This window comes from Balaenoptera acutorostrata, chromosome 3, assembly GCF_949987535.1.
Source record: "Balaenoptera acutorostrata chromosome 3, mBalAcu1.1, whole genome shotgun sequence".
Lineage (NCBI taxonomy): Eukaryota > Metazoa > Chordata > Mammalia > Artiodactyla > Balaenopteridae > Balaenoptera > Balaenoptera acutorostrata.
In genome coordinates this window covers 39,616,029-39,634,093 of record NC_080066.1, presented here as the reverse complement: position 1 = coordinate 39,634,093, position 18,065 = coordinate 39,616,029, and the positions used below count along the sequence as shown (strand labels likewise).

Below are 18,065 nucleotides of genomic sequence, written 5' to 3'. Positions count from 1 at the left end.
ATTGCTGGACCATGGTAATTGTGTTTGTTTATTTATTTTTGGCCACGCCGTGGCTTGCAGGATCTTAGTTTCCCCCGACCAGGGCTTGAACCCTGGCCCACAGCAGTGAAAGCTCAAGTCCTAACCACCGGACCGCCAGGGAATTCCCTGTGTTTCATTTTTTTTTGAGGAATCTCTATACTGTTTTATACAGTGGCTGCACCATTTTACATTCCCACCAACAGTGCACAAGGGTTCTAATTTCTCCATATCCTCACCAACACTTGTTACTTGTGGTCTTTTTGATAATAGTCATCCTGACAGGTGTGAGGTGATACCTTGTGGTTTTGATTTGCATTTCCCTGATGATTAGTAATGTTGAGTATCTTTTTCACATATTTATTGGTATATAGTTTATTTTTAACTCATTCTTTTTTATGTCTGTGTTTTAAAAAATGTATCCCAGGGACTTCCCTGGTGGTCCAGTGGTTAAGAATCCTCCTTCCAATGCAGGGGACACGGGTTCAATCCCTGGTTGGGGAACTAAGATCCCACATGCCGCAGGGAAACTAAGCCCGCGCGCCGCAACTACTGAGCCCGCACACCTCATCTAAGATCCCGTGTGCTGCCACTAAGACCCGACACAGCCAAAAAAGAAACAACAGTATTCCATAGCACAGTTTGACATGTTTTAAGTTGAACCACCTTAAATTGCTGATATTTGACTGAGGTGTTTCCACCTGTGGTATATAATTTAGAAATTCACATACACATTTTAGGGGTACGTGACCAGCTGAGGTTGGAGACAGTTGAGCTGGATTCCAAAGGGCAGGTTGCCTGTAGGGAGAGGTATCTGACCCACTGTTATGATTCATCCACTCGGCCTGTGTCCTGTGCTGGGGGTTCAGAGAAGGCCATACAGTGGCAGCCTTCGAACCTGCCAAAGGCACTGCAGGTGGGCCAACTGGCAGGACGCGCGTCTTGTGAGGCTGAGAGGTTTGCCCTGAATGACTCACTTTCCTCCTGACCCAATGAAATTTGTGGATTGGTCTGGCCAATGAGTGACACCAGTTAAACCTGGGAAGCATCCCCACTAGGAAATCCCCAGCCCATCCCCCTGGCTGGGGTCAGGGATTCCTCCCCTAGGCTGTTACTCACCAATGCTTGCGTCCAACCTCAGAGCGCACAATACATTTGAAAAAATTCAGTGTGATCCAGGCAGGGTTCCAGGTGCTGGGGGACCCCCACAGAGAACCAGGCAAGTGGGAGGGGGAACAGTAAGTGAACAAGTACAATATGTGGTATCTCAGATGGCATCAATTCTTATAGAAGAAACCTGGGAAGGGGATGAGGGTGTAGTTTTAAATATAGGCCAAGAAAGGCCTTGGTGGGAGACCTGAGGGAAAGGAAGAAAACTGGATAGATAACCTGGAGGAAGAGCTTTCCAGACTGACACAGCAAATGCCCAGGCTCTGGGGACAGAGAAAAAGCCAGTGTGCGGGAAGGAGGTGAGAAGGGGGTGCTAATTGAAGGTGTGGGAGAGGGACTGACCTTGTAGCACGACTGTACATCTCCTTGACCTGAAGGCGCAGACCTGATTATACCCCTGCTAACCCTAGGGCCTAGCACGTGATGAATGAATTAAGGAATGACTGATCTCTTCTGAAGGAGTCAACGTGTGAATACACGGAAGGCCATGAATTTGGGTCAAAACCTAAAAAAGAGTCTTAGGTTGGATAGTGGTGCAAGATGAGATTGGAAAGGCAGGTGGGACAGATGTAAGAGGATCTTGGGGACTGCGTGGGATTGAGGTTTGATTTTTTTTTTTGGACAGCAGGAAATCACTGTAGGTTCTTGAGCAAAGTGCCATGACAGTGTAAGAGATTCAGTTTTGGAGAACTTAATCTGGTAAGATTTGAAGGATAATTTAGAGCAGGGCATGAAGATGGAGGTAGGGCAGGTGAGGACTGGGGTAGGGTGTGGGTAGAAAAGGAGAAATGCAGAGAAGACTGGAAGATGTAGGTTTGGAGTTGACCACAGAGCAGGTTTAGGACCCGTGGGGAAAAGAATCGCAGGGGCGAGTACGTGTTCTGTCTGAGTCCTGAGGTGGCCAGTGGAAGAGAGGGGGTGAGGCCTGTAGTGGGGATGTTGATGTGGGCCAATCACCAGAGGGTGCCTGGGGTCCTATGGGGACTGTAGAAACAGAAACCTCCAATTGGATCTTTAGGGGGCTACTTTTTCAATGCATGTTCATTTAAAGTAATGGGAATTTTGCTTCATCTCCCCCTAAATGAGGGTGACAATCCTTTATGCATTTGAGAAACAAAAAATTCCCAGACAGCCTGAATTCAAGAAAAAGTAGCTCATTCAGAATGGGAACCCCAAATAACCTTTTCTAACTCAACTTGCCACCAGTTGAACGACAAACAGGAACAATGACTTATCCTTTAAACATACTTCAATATCTGGTTTTCTTTTTGAGGTCTGTTAAATGAAGCTGGATGTCACTTGGTGAAAACACCGAGAACCTGGGGAAAGTCCTTTCGAAGCCACAAATCTTTGTGACAACGGGGGGCTGTCAGATTCGACAGCTCAAAGCTTGTTCCATATGGATCTGGGGTAGGAGGCAAGATGGGAGTGCTCAACTCACCACAGCATATAATGGTAATGGACAATTTCCTCATTAAAGCTGATTCTATTTTTGCCCCGGATGTAACTCATTCATTTATTCAATAAATGTTGAGTGCTCCCTATGTGTTAGGCATTGTTCTAAGGGGTCAAAGTTCTAGCTTGGGAGAGCGTAGCCCCTGGGAAACACGGCCGGGCTGGTGGGGCTCCCTCCAGGCCTGCTTCTCCTTGTCCTCAAACAGTGTCAGTCCAGCTGGAGGCAGAGCACGTCGAGGGCAGACAAATGACCCTTTCTGAGGCATCCCTGAGCCAATAGAGGCCGTAGGGCTTTACTGGGTCGGCAGTGGGGGCTAGCCCCCCTTGCACCCCAACCTTCTCCTGCCCTTCCCAATCAATAGCCTCAGTGTCCCAAGAGCCAGCTCTCCCTGCCCCCATAAAAGACCTCACAGAGGGACTTCCCTGGTGGTCCATTGGTTAAGACTCCACACGCCCAATGCAGGGGGCCCGGGTTCGATCCCTGGTCAGGGAACTAGATCCCGCTTGCCACAACTAAGAGCCTGCATACCGCAACGAAGATCCCGCATGCCACAACAAAGACCTGGTGCGGCCAAATAAATATTAAAAAAAAAAAAAAAGACCTCACAGAGTTTTCAGATTAGTGGCGGCCCCCCGGAAGTTGTGGGACATTCCCTGGGCTCCAGTCCTGGGGATGTTTATTCCCTGGCCAGAGGGTGAGAAATGAAAGACAGATGTTGCAATCCACTCCATCCACATCAGCTGCGTCATCCGAGGAGGGGGAGGGCTTGAGCGATTGGGTGGAGGGCAGGGGCAAAGGTGGGACACCCAGACACGGAGCCGGCCAGCTTCATCAATCCTGGCTCAGGACACCGAGCTCCCCACCTTCCGGCAGCCCAGCCCATGTGCCCGGCCTCCCGCCCCTGATTTCACTTGATAGCAAACCAGAAACTGAAACAGGGTCAGGATTCCCGGCTTGAAGTCAGAGATGAGTCACTGCTAAGAGCAACTGCAGTAGCTGAGAAGGGGCACCAGAGAGGCAGGCAGGTGAGAGTGGGAGACAGGATGGTGGGTTCAAGGCATTTCTCCGGGGTAGCAGCCAGGGGAGGTGCTGGGAGGGGGCATCCTGGTCCTGAGGCTGCCGGGCAGGACCAGAGAGAGGCCCTGGGACCGCCGGCTGAAGAAGCCAGTTGGGGTGGCAAGAGGCCAACTTCCTTCTGTGCCAGGTGGTGTTTGTGACAAAGGGCAGGGCAGAGGGTGTAGGCTGGCTGGGAGGTGGCTGAGGACGCCTGGGGTCTCAGCTGGCCCTCATGTGATGCCCCTCCTGCCGTCCCCTCTCCAGCACATCTGAGGGTCCCGGTGGAACATGGCAAGAGGCATGCATGTGGTGGCCATGGACTGCGAGATGGTGGGGCTGGGGCCCTTCAAGGAGAGCGGCTTGGCTCGCTGCAGCCTCGTGGACTACCACGGCACCGTGCTCTACGACAAGTTCATCCGGCCCGAGGGCGAGATCACCGACTACAGAACCCCCGTCAGCGGGATCACGGCTCAGAACATGGAGGAGGCCACCCCGTTTGCCGTGGCCAGGCTGGAGGTAAGAGAAGGGCCATATGCCAGCCAGGCCAACACACATATACTCCCTCCCACACACACATACACACTTCCCCGGCACCTCCCCTGGTTGCTGGAGCTGTGACTTGTGACCCCAGCCATGTCAGATTCCCTGGCACCCGTGCGTGGGGAGCACCAGGGCATGAGAAACCCGTTGGTGTGTCCATCACATCCCTGAGGAGGCTTCCTGCCATCAGACAACCTTAGACTCGTATCTGGGAGCAGCCTTCGGGGCATCTGGTCCACCTTGCTGGTCTTACAATGGGGAAGCTGAGTCCTGCCTGCTGTTCCCTGCACACTGATTTGGGAGCTAGATTCCTCCTTCTTTCCTCTATACCAGCTGCCTCTGGGGAGCCCTGTGGGGGAAATGGGGGATGGGTCCTGGGTGGAGGCCCTCACTGGCTGGGCGCTTGGCAGGGCGCCCTCCTGGTCCTGAAGGACAGGCCAGCCAGAGCCCACTGAGCTCAGGGAGAGCTTGCTCCCAGACCCACCGCAGGCCATCCACTCATAGTGATGGGTGTGGCACACCGAAGTCTCCCATTCTCTTGCCCTTCAACTTGTTGTGACATCTCCAGTCTACTTTCTGTTTCTCTGAATCACTAGAAGAAAAGGAAACTCAACCACTCTAGAAGTGGCACCAGGGTTAGTCATTTCTGGGAAGGTGAACTCACATTGGGGAAGTTCATGAAGAACACAAAGAACTGAGGTTCACCTCAATCCCACATACTGCGCATGTGCCAGGCTCCAGGTGCCGGAGATAAGCCCACAACAATAGCCCCTGTTTTCTGAGCACTGGTTACTCACTGGATGCTCTCCTGAGCTCCATCCAGGAGCTCATTCATGCCTCACAAAACAGTCTGCCAAAAGTGTCTTCAGGAGCTGTTCGCTCAGAGCTAAGAGGGCCAGGTTTGAATCCTGGCTTTGTTCCTTACCTGCTAAGTTACCTTGAGCAAGTTCCTCACCCTCTCTGTACCCCATTTCCCCATCTGGAAAAGAAAATGGGGGTGATGACAGCAGCAATCTCACAGGATTATTGTGAGGAACAGACATTGTGTGTCCCCATATTACAGATGAGGAAACTGAGGCTCTCTTGAACTAAATAGTGATTTGGTAGGGCTGCTGAAACAAAGTACCACAAAGTGGGTGGCTTAAACAACAGAAATGTCTTCTCTCACAGTTCTAGAGACTAGTTCTAGAAGTCCCAGATCAAGGTGTCAGCAGGGCTGGTTCCTTCTGAAGGCTGCAAGGGAAAACCTGTTCTGTGTCTCTCTCTTAGCTTCTGACAATTTGCTGGCCATCTTTGATGTTCCTTGGCTTGGAGAAATGTCACCCCAATCTTCGCCTTCATATTCACATGACATTCTCCCTGTGTGCGTGTCTCACAAATTGCCCCTTTTTATAAGGACATCGGTTGTATTCGTTAGGGACTCAACCTATTCCATTATGACATCCTAACAATAACGTCTGCAATGACCCTATTTCCAAATAAGTCACATTTTGAGGTGGCTGGGGTTAGGATTTAAACAAATGAATTTGAGGGAGAACGCAATTCAACCCATAACACTAAGCAACTCGCACAAGTTCAGATAACTAGAATGTGGAAGGCTCGAAACCTCTAGAGCTGTGTGTCCAGTAGGGTCCCACCAGTTAGGGGTGACAGGTGAGCACCTGAAAAGTGGCTGGTCTGTCTGAACTGAGATGCGCTGTAAGTGTAAAATATGCACTGGATTTCAAAGACTTGATTGAAAAAAGAACCATATAGTACTTCGATAATTTTAAAATATAGCTTATATGTAGAATGGTAGTATTTTTATATATTAGGTTAAATAAAACATTAAAACTAATTTCACCTATTTCTCTTTACCTTTTAAAATATGGCTGGTGATGATTTAAAATTACCTATGTGGCTCACGTTATGTTTCTTTCTATTGGACAGCACTGTTCTAGAGGTACTAAGAGGGTACTAAGGAGCCCTGAGGAGGGGGCAGAGTACATCAGGGTGGTCCTGGAAAGGCTCCATGAGGCTGGTGCTATTTGCCAAAGGGGACGGAGGATTCTGTGTATGCAATTCAGTGGGCCATAGAGAGCCACTGAGATTCTTGAGTAAGAGCATGGCAGGATCAAAACCGCTGTCAAGAAGACCTGAACGGGGCTGCTGGGGAGATGGATGGGAGTGAGGAAAGAGATGGCAGCAGAGAGAAGAGTAAGAGACCCCAGGGAGCAGTGCCTTAGTCATCAGTAGCATCCAGAGGATCGGAAAGAAGGAAACGTTAGGACAGAGGAGGACAAAGGTGAGTCACCAAGAAGGGGAGGGTAACACGAAGAAAGGTGGGGTGGTTTAGGTGCCGATGGGAGACCTAGGGATACTACATGGAGCTGCCCACACTCGGATCCCCACTGAGCAGTCAGGTGGGCGGCTTGGCCCCATCCCTTCTCCTCCTCCCCAGCCTCCCTCCCCATCCCAGCAGCAGAAAGGGCAGAAGAGAAATGCAATTCCCTGGACGCCCTCCAGCACTGGCCTGGGAGTCAGGACACCTCGGTCCTCATCCAGACTTGGTGCCCAAATGCTTTTGTTTCTCAGTTGGAGATTATGCCGGGCCCTTCCAGTGTGTAACATGGAGTGCCGTCCGGAGTAGGCACTTAACAGCCGTTCGAGGAGGGAGGCGGGGATCTAAAGACCGGGCAGCTCTTTGGAACCACACCTGCCGTTCACATTTCCTGCTCGATCACTTACTGGTTTGTGTGACCTTTGGCAAGTTACTGAAACTTTCTGAGCCTGAGTTTTCTCATCAGTGAAGGGGGAGTACTGATGCCTCCTTCCTGGCCTTGTGTAGGTTGGGTGTAGTGATGTGGTCTGTATCCCTAAGCACAGTGCCTGCTTCATGGCTGATGGTCATCAACGTGCCTGTGGAGAGAACAAGGCAGAAAGTCAAATTTTACATCCCGTCCCCTCTCCAACTTCCCTTGAGAACCTCGGTCTTAGATTCTGGCCCTCGTTTTCTGCCTGCTGCACAATGTATGCTCCCTGCCCATGTCTTCTACCCTGCTGCCAGAGACACTTCCCCAGGCCTGGCTCAGATCATAGCCCCCGCTCCCATCCCCACCCCCTGGTTCAAATACCTCCAAGGCTCCCATTGCCTAAGGTCCGGCAACCCAACGTCCATGGTCCTCTAAATACCACCTACCTACCTTTTCTGCCTTCTCTCTCAGCTCAGCTGTGCTTCAGACCCAACCCTACTCTCTCCCATCCCCCATCCCTTTCCCTAGAAATACTGCCATTCTGGCAGGCCCAGGCCAGAGGAGTCCTGTGTGATGCCCTGCCCGACCCCCTCACCCTCCCCACCCCCAACTCTACCCCCCTGGGGGTCTCACCCTCCTTGCTATAGCCCACACACTTCCTTTCTTTCTTTGGCCGCGCCGCGTGGCATTCGGGATCTTAGTTCCCCAGCCAGGGTTAGAACCCGTGCCCCCTGCAGTGGAAGCACTGAGTCCTAACCACTGGACCGCCAGGGAATTCCCATAGCCCACACACTTGAGAGCTTGCCTAGCCACACACACGGGTCTGTCTAGCTCCACAGCTCCTGCCATGTACTTTATCTGCCCCAGGTTGGATACTGTGCTTTGAACATAGAAGGTGCTCTGAGAATGTTGGTGGGATTGGAGTTGAATTGATTTTCACAATATAGGAGTTCTGGCAGCTGCGTGGAAGAGAATTGCCTCTGCCTTCGTGTTGGCCTTTGCTGTCAAGATACAGTAATACACGTACAGCCCAGGGGGCAGGGAGCAAGCACTGTCTTGATTTATTTTTTAAAAATATTTATTTATTTATTTTATTATTTATTATTTATTTTGGCTGCGCTGGATCTTCGTTGCGGCGTGCGGGATCTTTAGTTGGAGCATGTGGACTTTTAGCACACTGTCTTTAGACTTGGCTGGATGTGGGATCAATCCCAGCTCTGCCACCTGATTGCCCTGTGTCCTCTGGCTTGTTGCTAAATCTCTCGGTGGCCCTCAGTAGGATCCTCTGTAACACAGGGGTGATGAAGCAGCACAGGTGTATCCAGCCTCATGTCCAGGCCCTGTTCTAAGCACTTTTCATACCCCACTACCTTTACACCCCACCACAACCCCGGGAGGTAGTTAACTAGTATCATCACCCCATTTCGCAGATGAGCAAACTTAGGCACAAGGCTGAGCAAATTGTCCAAGAAAGGGGTGGAGCAGAGACTCAACTTCTGGCCCGAGGGCTTGCTTTGTGATGTTCTGATCCTGTGATCACAGTGTGTAAATGCGTGCTGTGAATGCTAAGTGCTTGATGCACGAACAGGTAGTGTCGGCGCAGCGTGGGAGTGAAGCTGTGGTTATGAGGCAACCGCCATCATCTGTTTTCACAAACAAGGACACTGAGGCACCTTGACCTCACTCATCACCCACAGTATTTTAATCCCAAAGACCAGGCTCACAGATCCCAAGCTGTGCTGGGGAGCCCCCAAAGGGCAGAAGCCTATTAGCCATTTATCAGACCCCACAAGTCAGGTGACACCTCTCAGCTGAGCCACCAGCTCACCGGGCATTGGTTTCTTGCAGGCCTTTTTCAAAGGTGGCTCGCCAGCCTGTCTCTTCCTGCAAGTGGGCCCGGCTAGCAGTGAGCCATAGACCAGGCCATAGAAGCCAGGCTGGCTCCAGGGAGCCACGGAGCGCCCCAGTCCACCCAGGGCCCGTGCAGCCACGAGGCACTAGGATTTTGAGGGGGCTCCCCTCACCCCCTTTTCTGTAATGGGATGACATTGCTTTTATAATGCAAGGTAACTGCCTTGTTATCTTCTGACGCCTATAGGTCTCACTGTCATCCAGCACGGTGGTTCTCAGTGCACTGTGATTTTGCCCTCAAGGGCAAATCTGGAGGCAACATCTGGAGGCATTTAGCAATATCTGGAGGCATTTCTTTTTTTCTTTTTTTTTTTTTTTTACAGTAAGATCAGATATTTTTATTTTATTTTTTAAACATCTTTATTGGAGTATAATTGCTTTGCAGTGGTGTGTTAGTTTCTGCTTTATAACAAAGTGAATCAGTTATACATATACATATGTCCCCATATCTCCTCCCTCTTGCATCTCCCTCCCTCCCACCCTCCCTATCCCACCCCTCTAGGTGGTCACAAAGCACCGAGCTGATCTCCCTGTGCTATGCGGCTGCTTCTCACTAGCTATCTATTTTATGTTTGGTAGTGTATATATGTCCATGCCACTCTCTCACTTTGTCCCAGCTTATCCTTCCCCCTCCCTGTATCCTCAAGTCCATTCTCTAGTAGGTCTACATCTTTATTCCCGTCTTGCCCCTAGGTTCTTCTGACCATTTTTTTTTCTTTCTTTTTTTTTTTAGATTCCATGTATATGTGTTAGCATACGGTATTTGTTTTTCTCTTTCTGACTTACTTCACTCTGTATGACAGTCTCTAGGTCCATCCACCTCACTACAAATAACTCAGTTTCGTTCCTTTTTATGGCTGAGTAATATTCCATTGTATATAGGTGCCACATCTTCTTTATCCATTCATCTGTTGATGGACACTTAGGTTGCTTCCATGTCCTGGCTATTGTAAATAGAGCTGCAATGAACATTGTGGTACATGACTCTTTTTGAATTACGGTTTTCTCAGGGTATATGCCCAGTAGTGGGATTGCTGGGTCGTATGGTAGTTCTATTTTTAGTTTTTTAAGGAACCTCCATACTGTTCTCCATAGTGGCTGTATCAATTTACATTCCCACCAACAGTGCAAGAGGATTTGGAGGCATTTCTTTTTTTAAAAATTTATTTATTTATTTATTTATTTATTTATTTATTTATTTATTTATGGCTGTGTTGGCTCTTCGTTTCTGTGCGAGGGCTTTCTCTAGTTGCGGCGAGCGGGGGCCACTCTTCATCGCGGTGCGCGGGCCTCTCACTATCGCGGCCTCTCTTGTTGCGGAGCACAGGCTCTGGACGCGCAGGCTCAGTAGTGGAGGCATTTCTGATTGTCACAAGTGAGGTGCGGAAGGCTGCTACTGACATCCAGTGGCTTGAGGCCAGCGATGGTGCGGAACATCCTACAATGCACAGGACACACACTCACACCAAAGGAGTATCTGGCCCCAAATGTTAGTAGTTCCAAGGCTGAGAACCCTGTTCTACAGAGAGCCCTACAAATCAGACTGTCAGCACAGGAAGGAACCGGCGAGGAGACCAAGGTCCAGAGAGGGGCAGTGACTTGCTAAGGACACACAGCAAGCTGGGCTACAACTCAGTGCTCAGATGCAGGGCTCTCAGCTGAGAAGTCAATGCTCTTTTAATTCATTTTTTAATCTAACGGTAATTGTCCATAGACTGTAACTCAATTTTGTGAGTAAATGCTCTTCTAATGTTAACCTGGTATACTGAGAAGCATCCACCCCATGACGGGGATTGGGGAATGATAATGACACTCTTAGTTTGCAAATAAAGAAACTAAATCTTGTGTGGCATCGTGGTTTAGGTGGGAAACAGAAAGGAAGCCACGGTAGCTTGTGAACAGGGACTGGTTTCAGCTGTACCAAGTGCTGTAGCCCTCACCTGGGTTGAAGTGCCCTGTCGGGGCCCCGCCACCTGGCAGGTCTCTCTGGGGCTCAGCCAGATGGAGGACGACTTCGTCATCCAGGTTTACCCCGGGTAAGCAGACAGAAGCTGGGGGCAGGGGCACCCAGAGAGCTTGGCAGGGGACAGAAGGAAAGAGGGGGACCAGGGCCACTCCTGAAGATGACAGTAGGGGACCTGGGCCTCCACAAGGGCAACATTCTTCAGAGTCCCTTATAATCATGTCTCCTGGCAGCCAGGAATGAATGAACGGACAGATGGAAGAATGGATGCATGATGGGAGCAGCGGGCTCTAAGGGGTTGTACAGGCATCGGTGCCGGGATTTCCAAACTTGGCAGATGGGAAGAATACCCTGGAAATATTTGCTAATGCCCCTCCCCTGGCGATGTTGATTCCGCAGGTCTGGAGTAGCGCCCTGCCCTCTGGATTTGTAACAAGGGTCTCGGGTGATTTTTTTGATCAGGCCTGGGAAATACTTGGACTAGATGGAAAACACAGTGGAAAGAGAATTCGGGCAGACACCAGGGCCTGTCACTCCTCTGCGTGTGACATGGGTACACACCACTGGCATCCCCCTTTCCCTGTTGGTAAGATGGTATGACAATCCCCGCCTCACAGGGGCCATATTCCTGATTCAAGAAATCTTCAGTGAGTGCCGTCATGGGCCCAGCAGTAGAAATTATTAATTTCCACCCTGAAATTAATAATGCTAATATAATCCCTAGGTTCTCAGTAGGTAGCAATAACAACAACTGTGATAATAGGGACAGGGTCAGGCAGATCCGGACACCGCATCTCAGCAATCAACTCACCAGCTGTGTGACCTGTGCAAGCCTCTTACCCTCTCTGATCCACAACCCCCTTCACTATAAAATGACACTAAGAATATTCTTGTTGAGAGGCCCCATGATGAGGTGAGGAAAGTACCTGGCCCAGTGCCAGGCAATGAGAACAGATCGATGAATGTCCCTTTCCCCCAACCACTCCAGTTCTTTCCAGGAATGTGAGCCTCCCTCCCCTGTGTTTGGCACACCTGCCTCACGACACTGATTCAGGGCAGGTCCGAAGCCAGCAGGTCACACAGCCCTGAGGCCCATCCAGCTGGCACCTCCACACCACCGTGGGTTTCCCTCCCAGCCCTGCCACAGAAAGTCCACGGAGCCTCACCTCTCCGGGCCCTCACCTTACAAATGGGGAAACTGAAGCCCAGAGACCGTCTTCGACCTCCCTGAGGCCACATAGCGAGTCCCAGCAGCCTTTCCCTGCCCGGTGCCCAGCATCTTTGTCCTGAAGAGTTGGCATCTCTCTGCTAAACAGACTGTTCTCCTCCTTTCCCTACTTCTTCCTTCCTTCTGCTTGTCTACCTCTTATTTTTTTTGTCTCATGATGAGTCTCATGGTCCTGAATGTACCCCTCTCCCCCCGCCACCACCGGGATCCTGGGGCTCGGGAAGTGATGAATTTCCCAGGAATCTACCTCACAATGACTCGGCCCTCTTCCGCCTGGGACCGGCTGCTGTGGCTGACTCTGGGGTGGCACAGTCCCCTCAGAGCTTTGTGTGAACTGGGCCTGAGTCAGCTCATAGATAGGAAAACAGGCCCCATTGTTCAGAAACATAAAGGATGTCAGCAAGGAAAGGCGTGTGACCCACAGCTGCCTAGCACAGCCACAGCCACTGGCCCTGGGCCTCTACCCCTCCCCTGCGTGCTGCCCGAGCCCTTTCCTCCACACGTAGGATCCCCCCTCGAGCCGCTGCTCTGAGGTCGTGCGCCCTTACTACTCAGGGTGACCCACAGACCAGCGGCATCAGAACCACCTGTTAGAAATGCAGAATCCCACATCCGAATCCAGATTTTGGTGAGATTCACCAGACGATTCCTCAGCCCAAGTGTGACAAGAACTGGTGTCCCTCAGGAGTGGCCCAGCTTTATTCTTTGAGTGCTTTCCCCAGTCCCTAGGTTGGGCGAGGGTCTGTCCGGAGGAGGACCCCAACAAAACCACGGTACCGGTGGGGCAGGCTGGTGACATTACGTGTTGACGGTGGATGGACCGACTCTGCCTCCAGTGCTGTGACCGTGGACAGGTCACCTCACTTCTTGGAGCCTTAGCTTCTTTCTGCAGAGTGGCCACAAGGGGGAGCAAGTCAAACGCCCCTTGGGATGTCTGGGGAAGCCACTGGAAGCAGAAGCAGGACACGGGATGGTGTTAGCCATCCAGAGGGCTCCTTCCTGGGGCACAGAGGAAGAGATGAAGGCTGCCGGAGAGCTGTCCTAGTTGGGCCTGAGATGGCCATGAGCTACCCTTCAGCTGGCGCCTGGTACAGCTCGCCCCAAGGTCCCCGTTCCGTCCTCCCCAGTGGCAGCCAAGGGAAGAAAAGGTGACCCGCCTGTGTGGCCAGTGATTGCGGCTCTCCATAGGGCCACCGTGGGAGAGGAGGTGAGAATGGAGGCCTGGGCATACGTGCAGGGCACAGGACTGGGGCACCCTGAGGGTTGCCCTCTGCAGCTTGGCCGCTGGGCTGGCGGAGGCCTGGAGCAGGCAGCTCTTTCAGCATAATGTGGTGGTGATAAGCAGGCTTTCAGGGCTGGCCCTGCCACGAACTAGCCGTGTGACTTGTCCCAGTTATCTAGTGACGCTTAGCACGTCACCCCAAAACGTAGTGCTCCAAACAGTGTCCATATTTATGTCGCTCAGGCATCTGCAATCTGGGCAGGGCTCGGCAGAAGGGGACAGCTGGTTGGCTGAGGCACCCGGCAGGCCCGGGATTAGAATCACAGGATGGTTCGCTCACCCACCTGTGCCGTGGCTGGTGCTGGGGCTCCTTGGGCACAGCTCCCTACCTCAGGGTGGTCTCCCCAGCATGGTGGCTTCAGGGTAACTCAGGGCTCCTGGGACACTGGCCCCATACAGAGATCAGAAGTCACACAGCCCGGCCCATATTCAAGGTGAAGGGAATTAGACTCCATCTTTTTTTTTTTTTTTTTTTTTTTAGTATATATATATATTTTTTAATTATGGTTGCAAGTCATATGGGGCATTTGACAGAGTAACCCAGGGGTTATTTAATTATATATACAAGTCACCTATGTGTTAGACTCCATCTTTTCTGTGAGGAGTGTCAAGGAATCTGCAAATATTTTAAATTCATCAGAGTCACCTTGAGTAAATTACTCCACTTCTTAGCACTTTAGTTTTTTCAACTGCAAAATTCAGTTAAACACAACCCTCCCTCATAGCTGTATGGTTTTTCTATGGCTGCTATAACAAAACCGTAGACTTGGTGGTTTAAAAGAACGAAAACTTATTGTCTTACACTTCTGTGGTTCAGAAGTCTGATGTGGGTCTCACTGGGCTGAGATCAAGGTGTCAGTAGGGCCGTGTTCATTTCTGGAGCCTTTGGAGGGGGATCTGTTTCCTTGCCCTTTCCTGCTTCTATGGCTGCCCCTGTTCCTAACTCTCAGCCTCTTCCTCCACCTCCACAGCCAGAGGCAGCCTGGCAAGTTCACGTGGCAGATCTCTCTGACCTCCACATATAAGGACCTTGGGATTATGCTGGGCCCACTCGGATCATCCAGAAACTCTCCCTATTTTAAGGCCATTTGATTAGCAACCTCAAGTCCATCTGCAACATTAATTTTCCCTTGCTGTGTAACATGTTCACAGGGCCTGGGGATTAGGGAGTGGGCATCTCTGGGAGGTCAACCCGCCTGCCACAGGAGGGTTGTTAAAAGGATTAAACGACATAATGTATGTGATGCACAACGAGTGCCTGGCTCATGGGACCATGGCCACTGCTATCACACAGAAACCACGGAAGGAGTTGGGATGGGCCTTCCGGCAGCACTGAACTGTTGAGGGTGAAGGGGTCTGGTCCAGTCTCCTCATTTTATCGATGATATATACGTTCCAAGCTCAGAGAGGGATGGTGATTTGTTCATAGTCACACAGCAAGTCCAGGAGGACTTTGCTCATAGTCACACAGCTCAGGCCAGCACCCCCCCCCCCACATGATGTCACCAAGTTGCCCCAGACCCACCCGAAGTACCCTGGGTGACGTTTAGGGTGCGTGTCTTCCTGGCCAGATCCTGCAGCTCCTGAAAGGCAAGCTGGTGGTGGGTCATGACCTGAAGCACGACTTCAAGGCGCTGAAGGAGAACATGGGCAACTACGCCATCTACGACACGGTCGCGGACAAGCTTCTTTGGCGCGAGGCTGGCGTGCTGTACTGCCGGCGCGTCTCCCTCCGCCTGCTGAGCCAGCGCCTCCTTGGGCGGCGCATCCAGGTGAGAACCACCCCCTTCCCAGGCTGGGGCCGGACTGCCGGCTCTGGGGGCCTGGCCCTTCCCGCTAGGACTGTAAAGTCTCCCAATAGCTCCGGAGCAAATATTTGGCCCCAAAGATGCTCAGCCTCCCCTTAGTCCTGAGAGGCTGTGTGCTGTGAAAGGGGCGGGGTTTCTCCAGGAGGGCAGGGCGTTTATCTGGGAGCTGACCCAGGAAGCCCTGCTAGAGTGAGGATGAGCGGCAGGGAAGGGAAGGCACCCACTCGAGGCGTTTTTGTGTGTTTTCAAAATCATGCCAGTTTCCCTGTGGGTAACTGAAGCTTAATCCCCCTGCCCAACTCTGCGAAATGGTGTAGAGCACAGAGCGCAGACGTATCCAGGGAGCCGCACTATTTACACACACCTCCCTTTCGGCAGGAACTGATGCTGCTCCCGGGGCCCTAATTCCTCAGCACTTGCAGCCACAGACAGAGCAGGCCCGCCCAGAGCCCCAGGCAGAAGCCTCTGGAATTGCCCCCCAGATAGGAAAGCGGCAGATATCCGATGAGGGGGATTCCAAAAAGTGAGAGAGGGACCCTGAGCTCAAACCCCCAGGCAAAGCAGTCTCCAGGAGCCGGCAGGCAGGTGTGTGCTGGGGGCTGGGAGCTCACCGGGGTGGAAGGGCCCAGGGAGGCAGGGTGGACACTAGGAGCTGCGGCCACACGTGGGCCCTTCCAGCTCCGCGGATGTTTATGAAGCACCTGCTCTGGGCCAGGCTGGACCAGAGGCTGAGCACCCGGGTGAGCAAGGCCTGGCCCATCCTTGGGAAACTCGTGATTGAACGGAGGGTGGCCCGAGACCTGAGCATCAGCACATCTGTGGGGTGTGTCCACAGAGGGGAGGGCAGGTGTCCTGGAGCAGGGACGGAGGACGGGGGGCAGGCAGGACACCAGGTCTGAGTGGAGTGTGACGGGGCCGTCTTAGTGGAGGAGGCAAGAGAGGGGGCGCCGGGGAGGGGAGAGCCCGAGCCCCAGCCTGAGGAGTTGGGGGTGGCTTGGCTGGGGAGCAGGAATGTGTAGGAGACCGGGGATGGGCCTGAGGTTGGGCCCCTCTGTTGGGCTTGTGGCACCAGGGACCGAGGACAGAGTGTCAGCACGTGGATTCACTGAAGAGCCCTGTTCTCCACGTGCTGAGCAAGGAGCCCCTTAGAGACATCTGTGTCCACATTCCTCGGTGCCCTGGGGCTCCCTGTGAGAAATGCTTCAGCCCCTCTGGGTCTGAGGCCAAGTCTGCAGTGCCCGGCCCACACCCAGCGGATCGTAAGCACCTGGAGGGCACGGCCTGGCCCTCAGGATGCTGGATTCTGTGCCTGGCCATGCCTGGGTCTAGTGCTAATGGGTGAAGCCAGGCCTGCTCCAGCCCCCTGCTGAGTCCAGGGTGTCAGAGGCCTGGGAAGACTCACCCACTGACCCACTTGAGCCCTGTAAGTCAGGGTGCGAGCAGGGAAGGCCCAGGTCACATGGGCGCCTGGATTCAGCCGCACCCCAAGTCCCCACTCTGTACCTGTGTCTGCAGGACAGTGTGTTGGGACACAACTCGGTGGAAGACGCCAGGGCAACAATGGAGCTCTACCGAATCTCCAGGAGACTTCGAGGACTATGAGGGCTGCCCGTCTGGTGGTATTCAGCACCCTCCGCAAGGACTACAGACCTTCGTCTCTTCAAAACAAAAATGCCCTTGCTTTTGGAAAATACATTTTTAGCAATAAAATGGCTCTATATTTTCTCTACTCCCTTGGATTCTCCTCTTGTCTTTTTCTTTCTTCTCTCTGAGCCAGGTGTCTGTGGACACCACCCAGCACTGAGAGGACAACGAACACTTGAGCCAGGACAGGGACAAGTGTCAATTTGCTTAACATCTTGAATCCTGTGGGTCCAGGAAGAAGTTCCTGTGACTTAATTAATACCCCTGCTTCGGGGCTTCCCTGGTGGCGCAGTGGTTGAGAATCTGCCTGCTGATGCAGGGGACACGGGTTCGAGCCCTGGTCTGGGAAAATCCCACATGCCGCAGACCCGTGCACTACAACTACTGAGCCTGCGTTCTAGAGCCCACGAGCCACAACTACTGAGCCCACGTGCCACAACTACTGAAGCCCCCACGCCTAGAGCCCATGCTCCGCAACAAGAGGAGCCACTGCAATGAGAAGCCCGCACACCTCAACAAAGAGAAGCCCCCCTCGCCACAACTAGAGAAAGCCTGTGCACAGCAATGAAGACCCAATGCAGCCAAAAATAAATAAATAAAAAATTAAAAAAAACCCAACAACAACCCTGCCTCCACCTCCCTTTTCCAGTTGCATTTATTCCTGGGAGCGTGGCATTATTTTCTGGGGGTGACACCCACTCAGAGGTCCATTCATCCCATCTTGAAATTGGTTCCAGGGCACTGGTGAGCTTCCAGGCAAAGGTACAGGAGGAGTGATGGGTGCCACCCCTGGTGACCTTCAGCAAGTCATCCATCTTCTCATTTGTAAAATAAGGAAGCAAAGGTGGTGGACTCTGGAGTCTGTGGGAACTAGGTTGAAATTTGGGTTCTGCCATTTAGTAGCTGTGTGACCTAGGGCCAATTACTTAACCTCTCTGTGCCTCAGTTTCTCCATCTGTAAAGCAGGAACTTCTAACAATTCATAGGGTTCTTGTGAGAGGCTGTAACAAAGTGTCCAGGACCATGCCTGTCATAGCTCAAGCAGCCACCAAATTCGATAACTGGTGACTATCCTGCACACAGCCCGGCGTTCTAGGAGAACTGCTGCCCTCTGCTGCAGGGCCTGGCCCTCTAAAGGAAGGGCATGAATAGGGTATGGAGAGAAGGATCCAAACCAGAGCAGTGACTGTGCAGTAGAATCGGCTGCAGAGTTGTTATTTTAATCCCTGACTGGGTCCTGCTTTGGCTCCACTGAAC

The 18,065-nt window shown here is 52.1% G+C and overlaps 1 protein-coding gene and 1 long non-coding RNA gene across 4 annotated transcripts; one reads left to right on the top strand and one right to left on the bottom strand.

The window, feature by feature from the left end:
• The first annotated feature begins 4 nt into the window (after positions 1-4).
• On the top strand, positions 5-16,896 carry ISG20 (interferon stimulated exonuclease gene 20). 3 transcript variants are annotated; one of them, XM_057543206.1, is made up of 4 exons: positions 5-2,643; positions 3,965-4,216; positions 14,928-15,128; positions 16,680-16,896. In XM_057543206.1, exons 2-4 carry the CDS (start codon positions 3,989-3,991, stop codon positions 16,764-16,766), a joined length of 516 nt encoding a protein of 171 aa, XP_057399189.1. In that variant the 5' UTR covers positions 5-2,643; positions 3,965-3,988; the 3' UTR covers positions 16,767-16,896. The 3 variants fall into 3 exon arrangements, with proteins under 3 accessions (XP_057399189.1, XP_057399190.1, XP_007194419.1); XM_057543207.1 differs by lacking the exon at positions 16,680-16,896 and adding an exon at positions 15,543-16,659; XM_007194357.2 differs by lacking the exon at positions 5-2,643 and adding an exon at positions 3,393-3,669.
• On the bottom strand, positions 10,030-12,265 carry LOC130707611 (uncharacterized). Its single transcript, XR_009007531.1, has 2 exons — positions 12,029-12,265; positions 10,030-10,321 (listed from the first exon to the last, which is right to left on the bottom strand). It is a non-coding gene; the product is annotated as an uncharacterized LOC130707611 (long non-coding RNA).
• Positions 16,897-18,065: the final 1,169 nt, after the last annotated feature.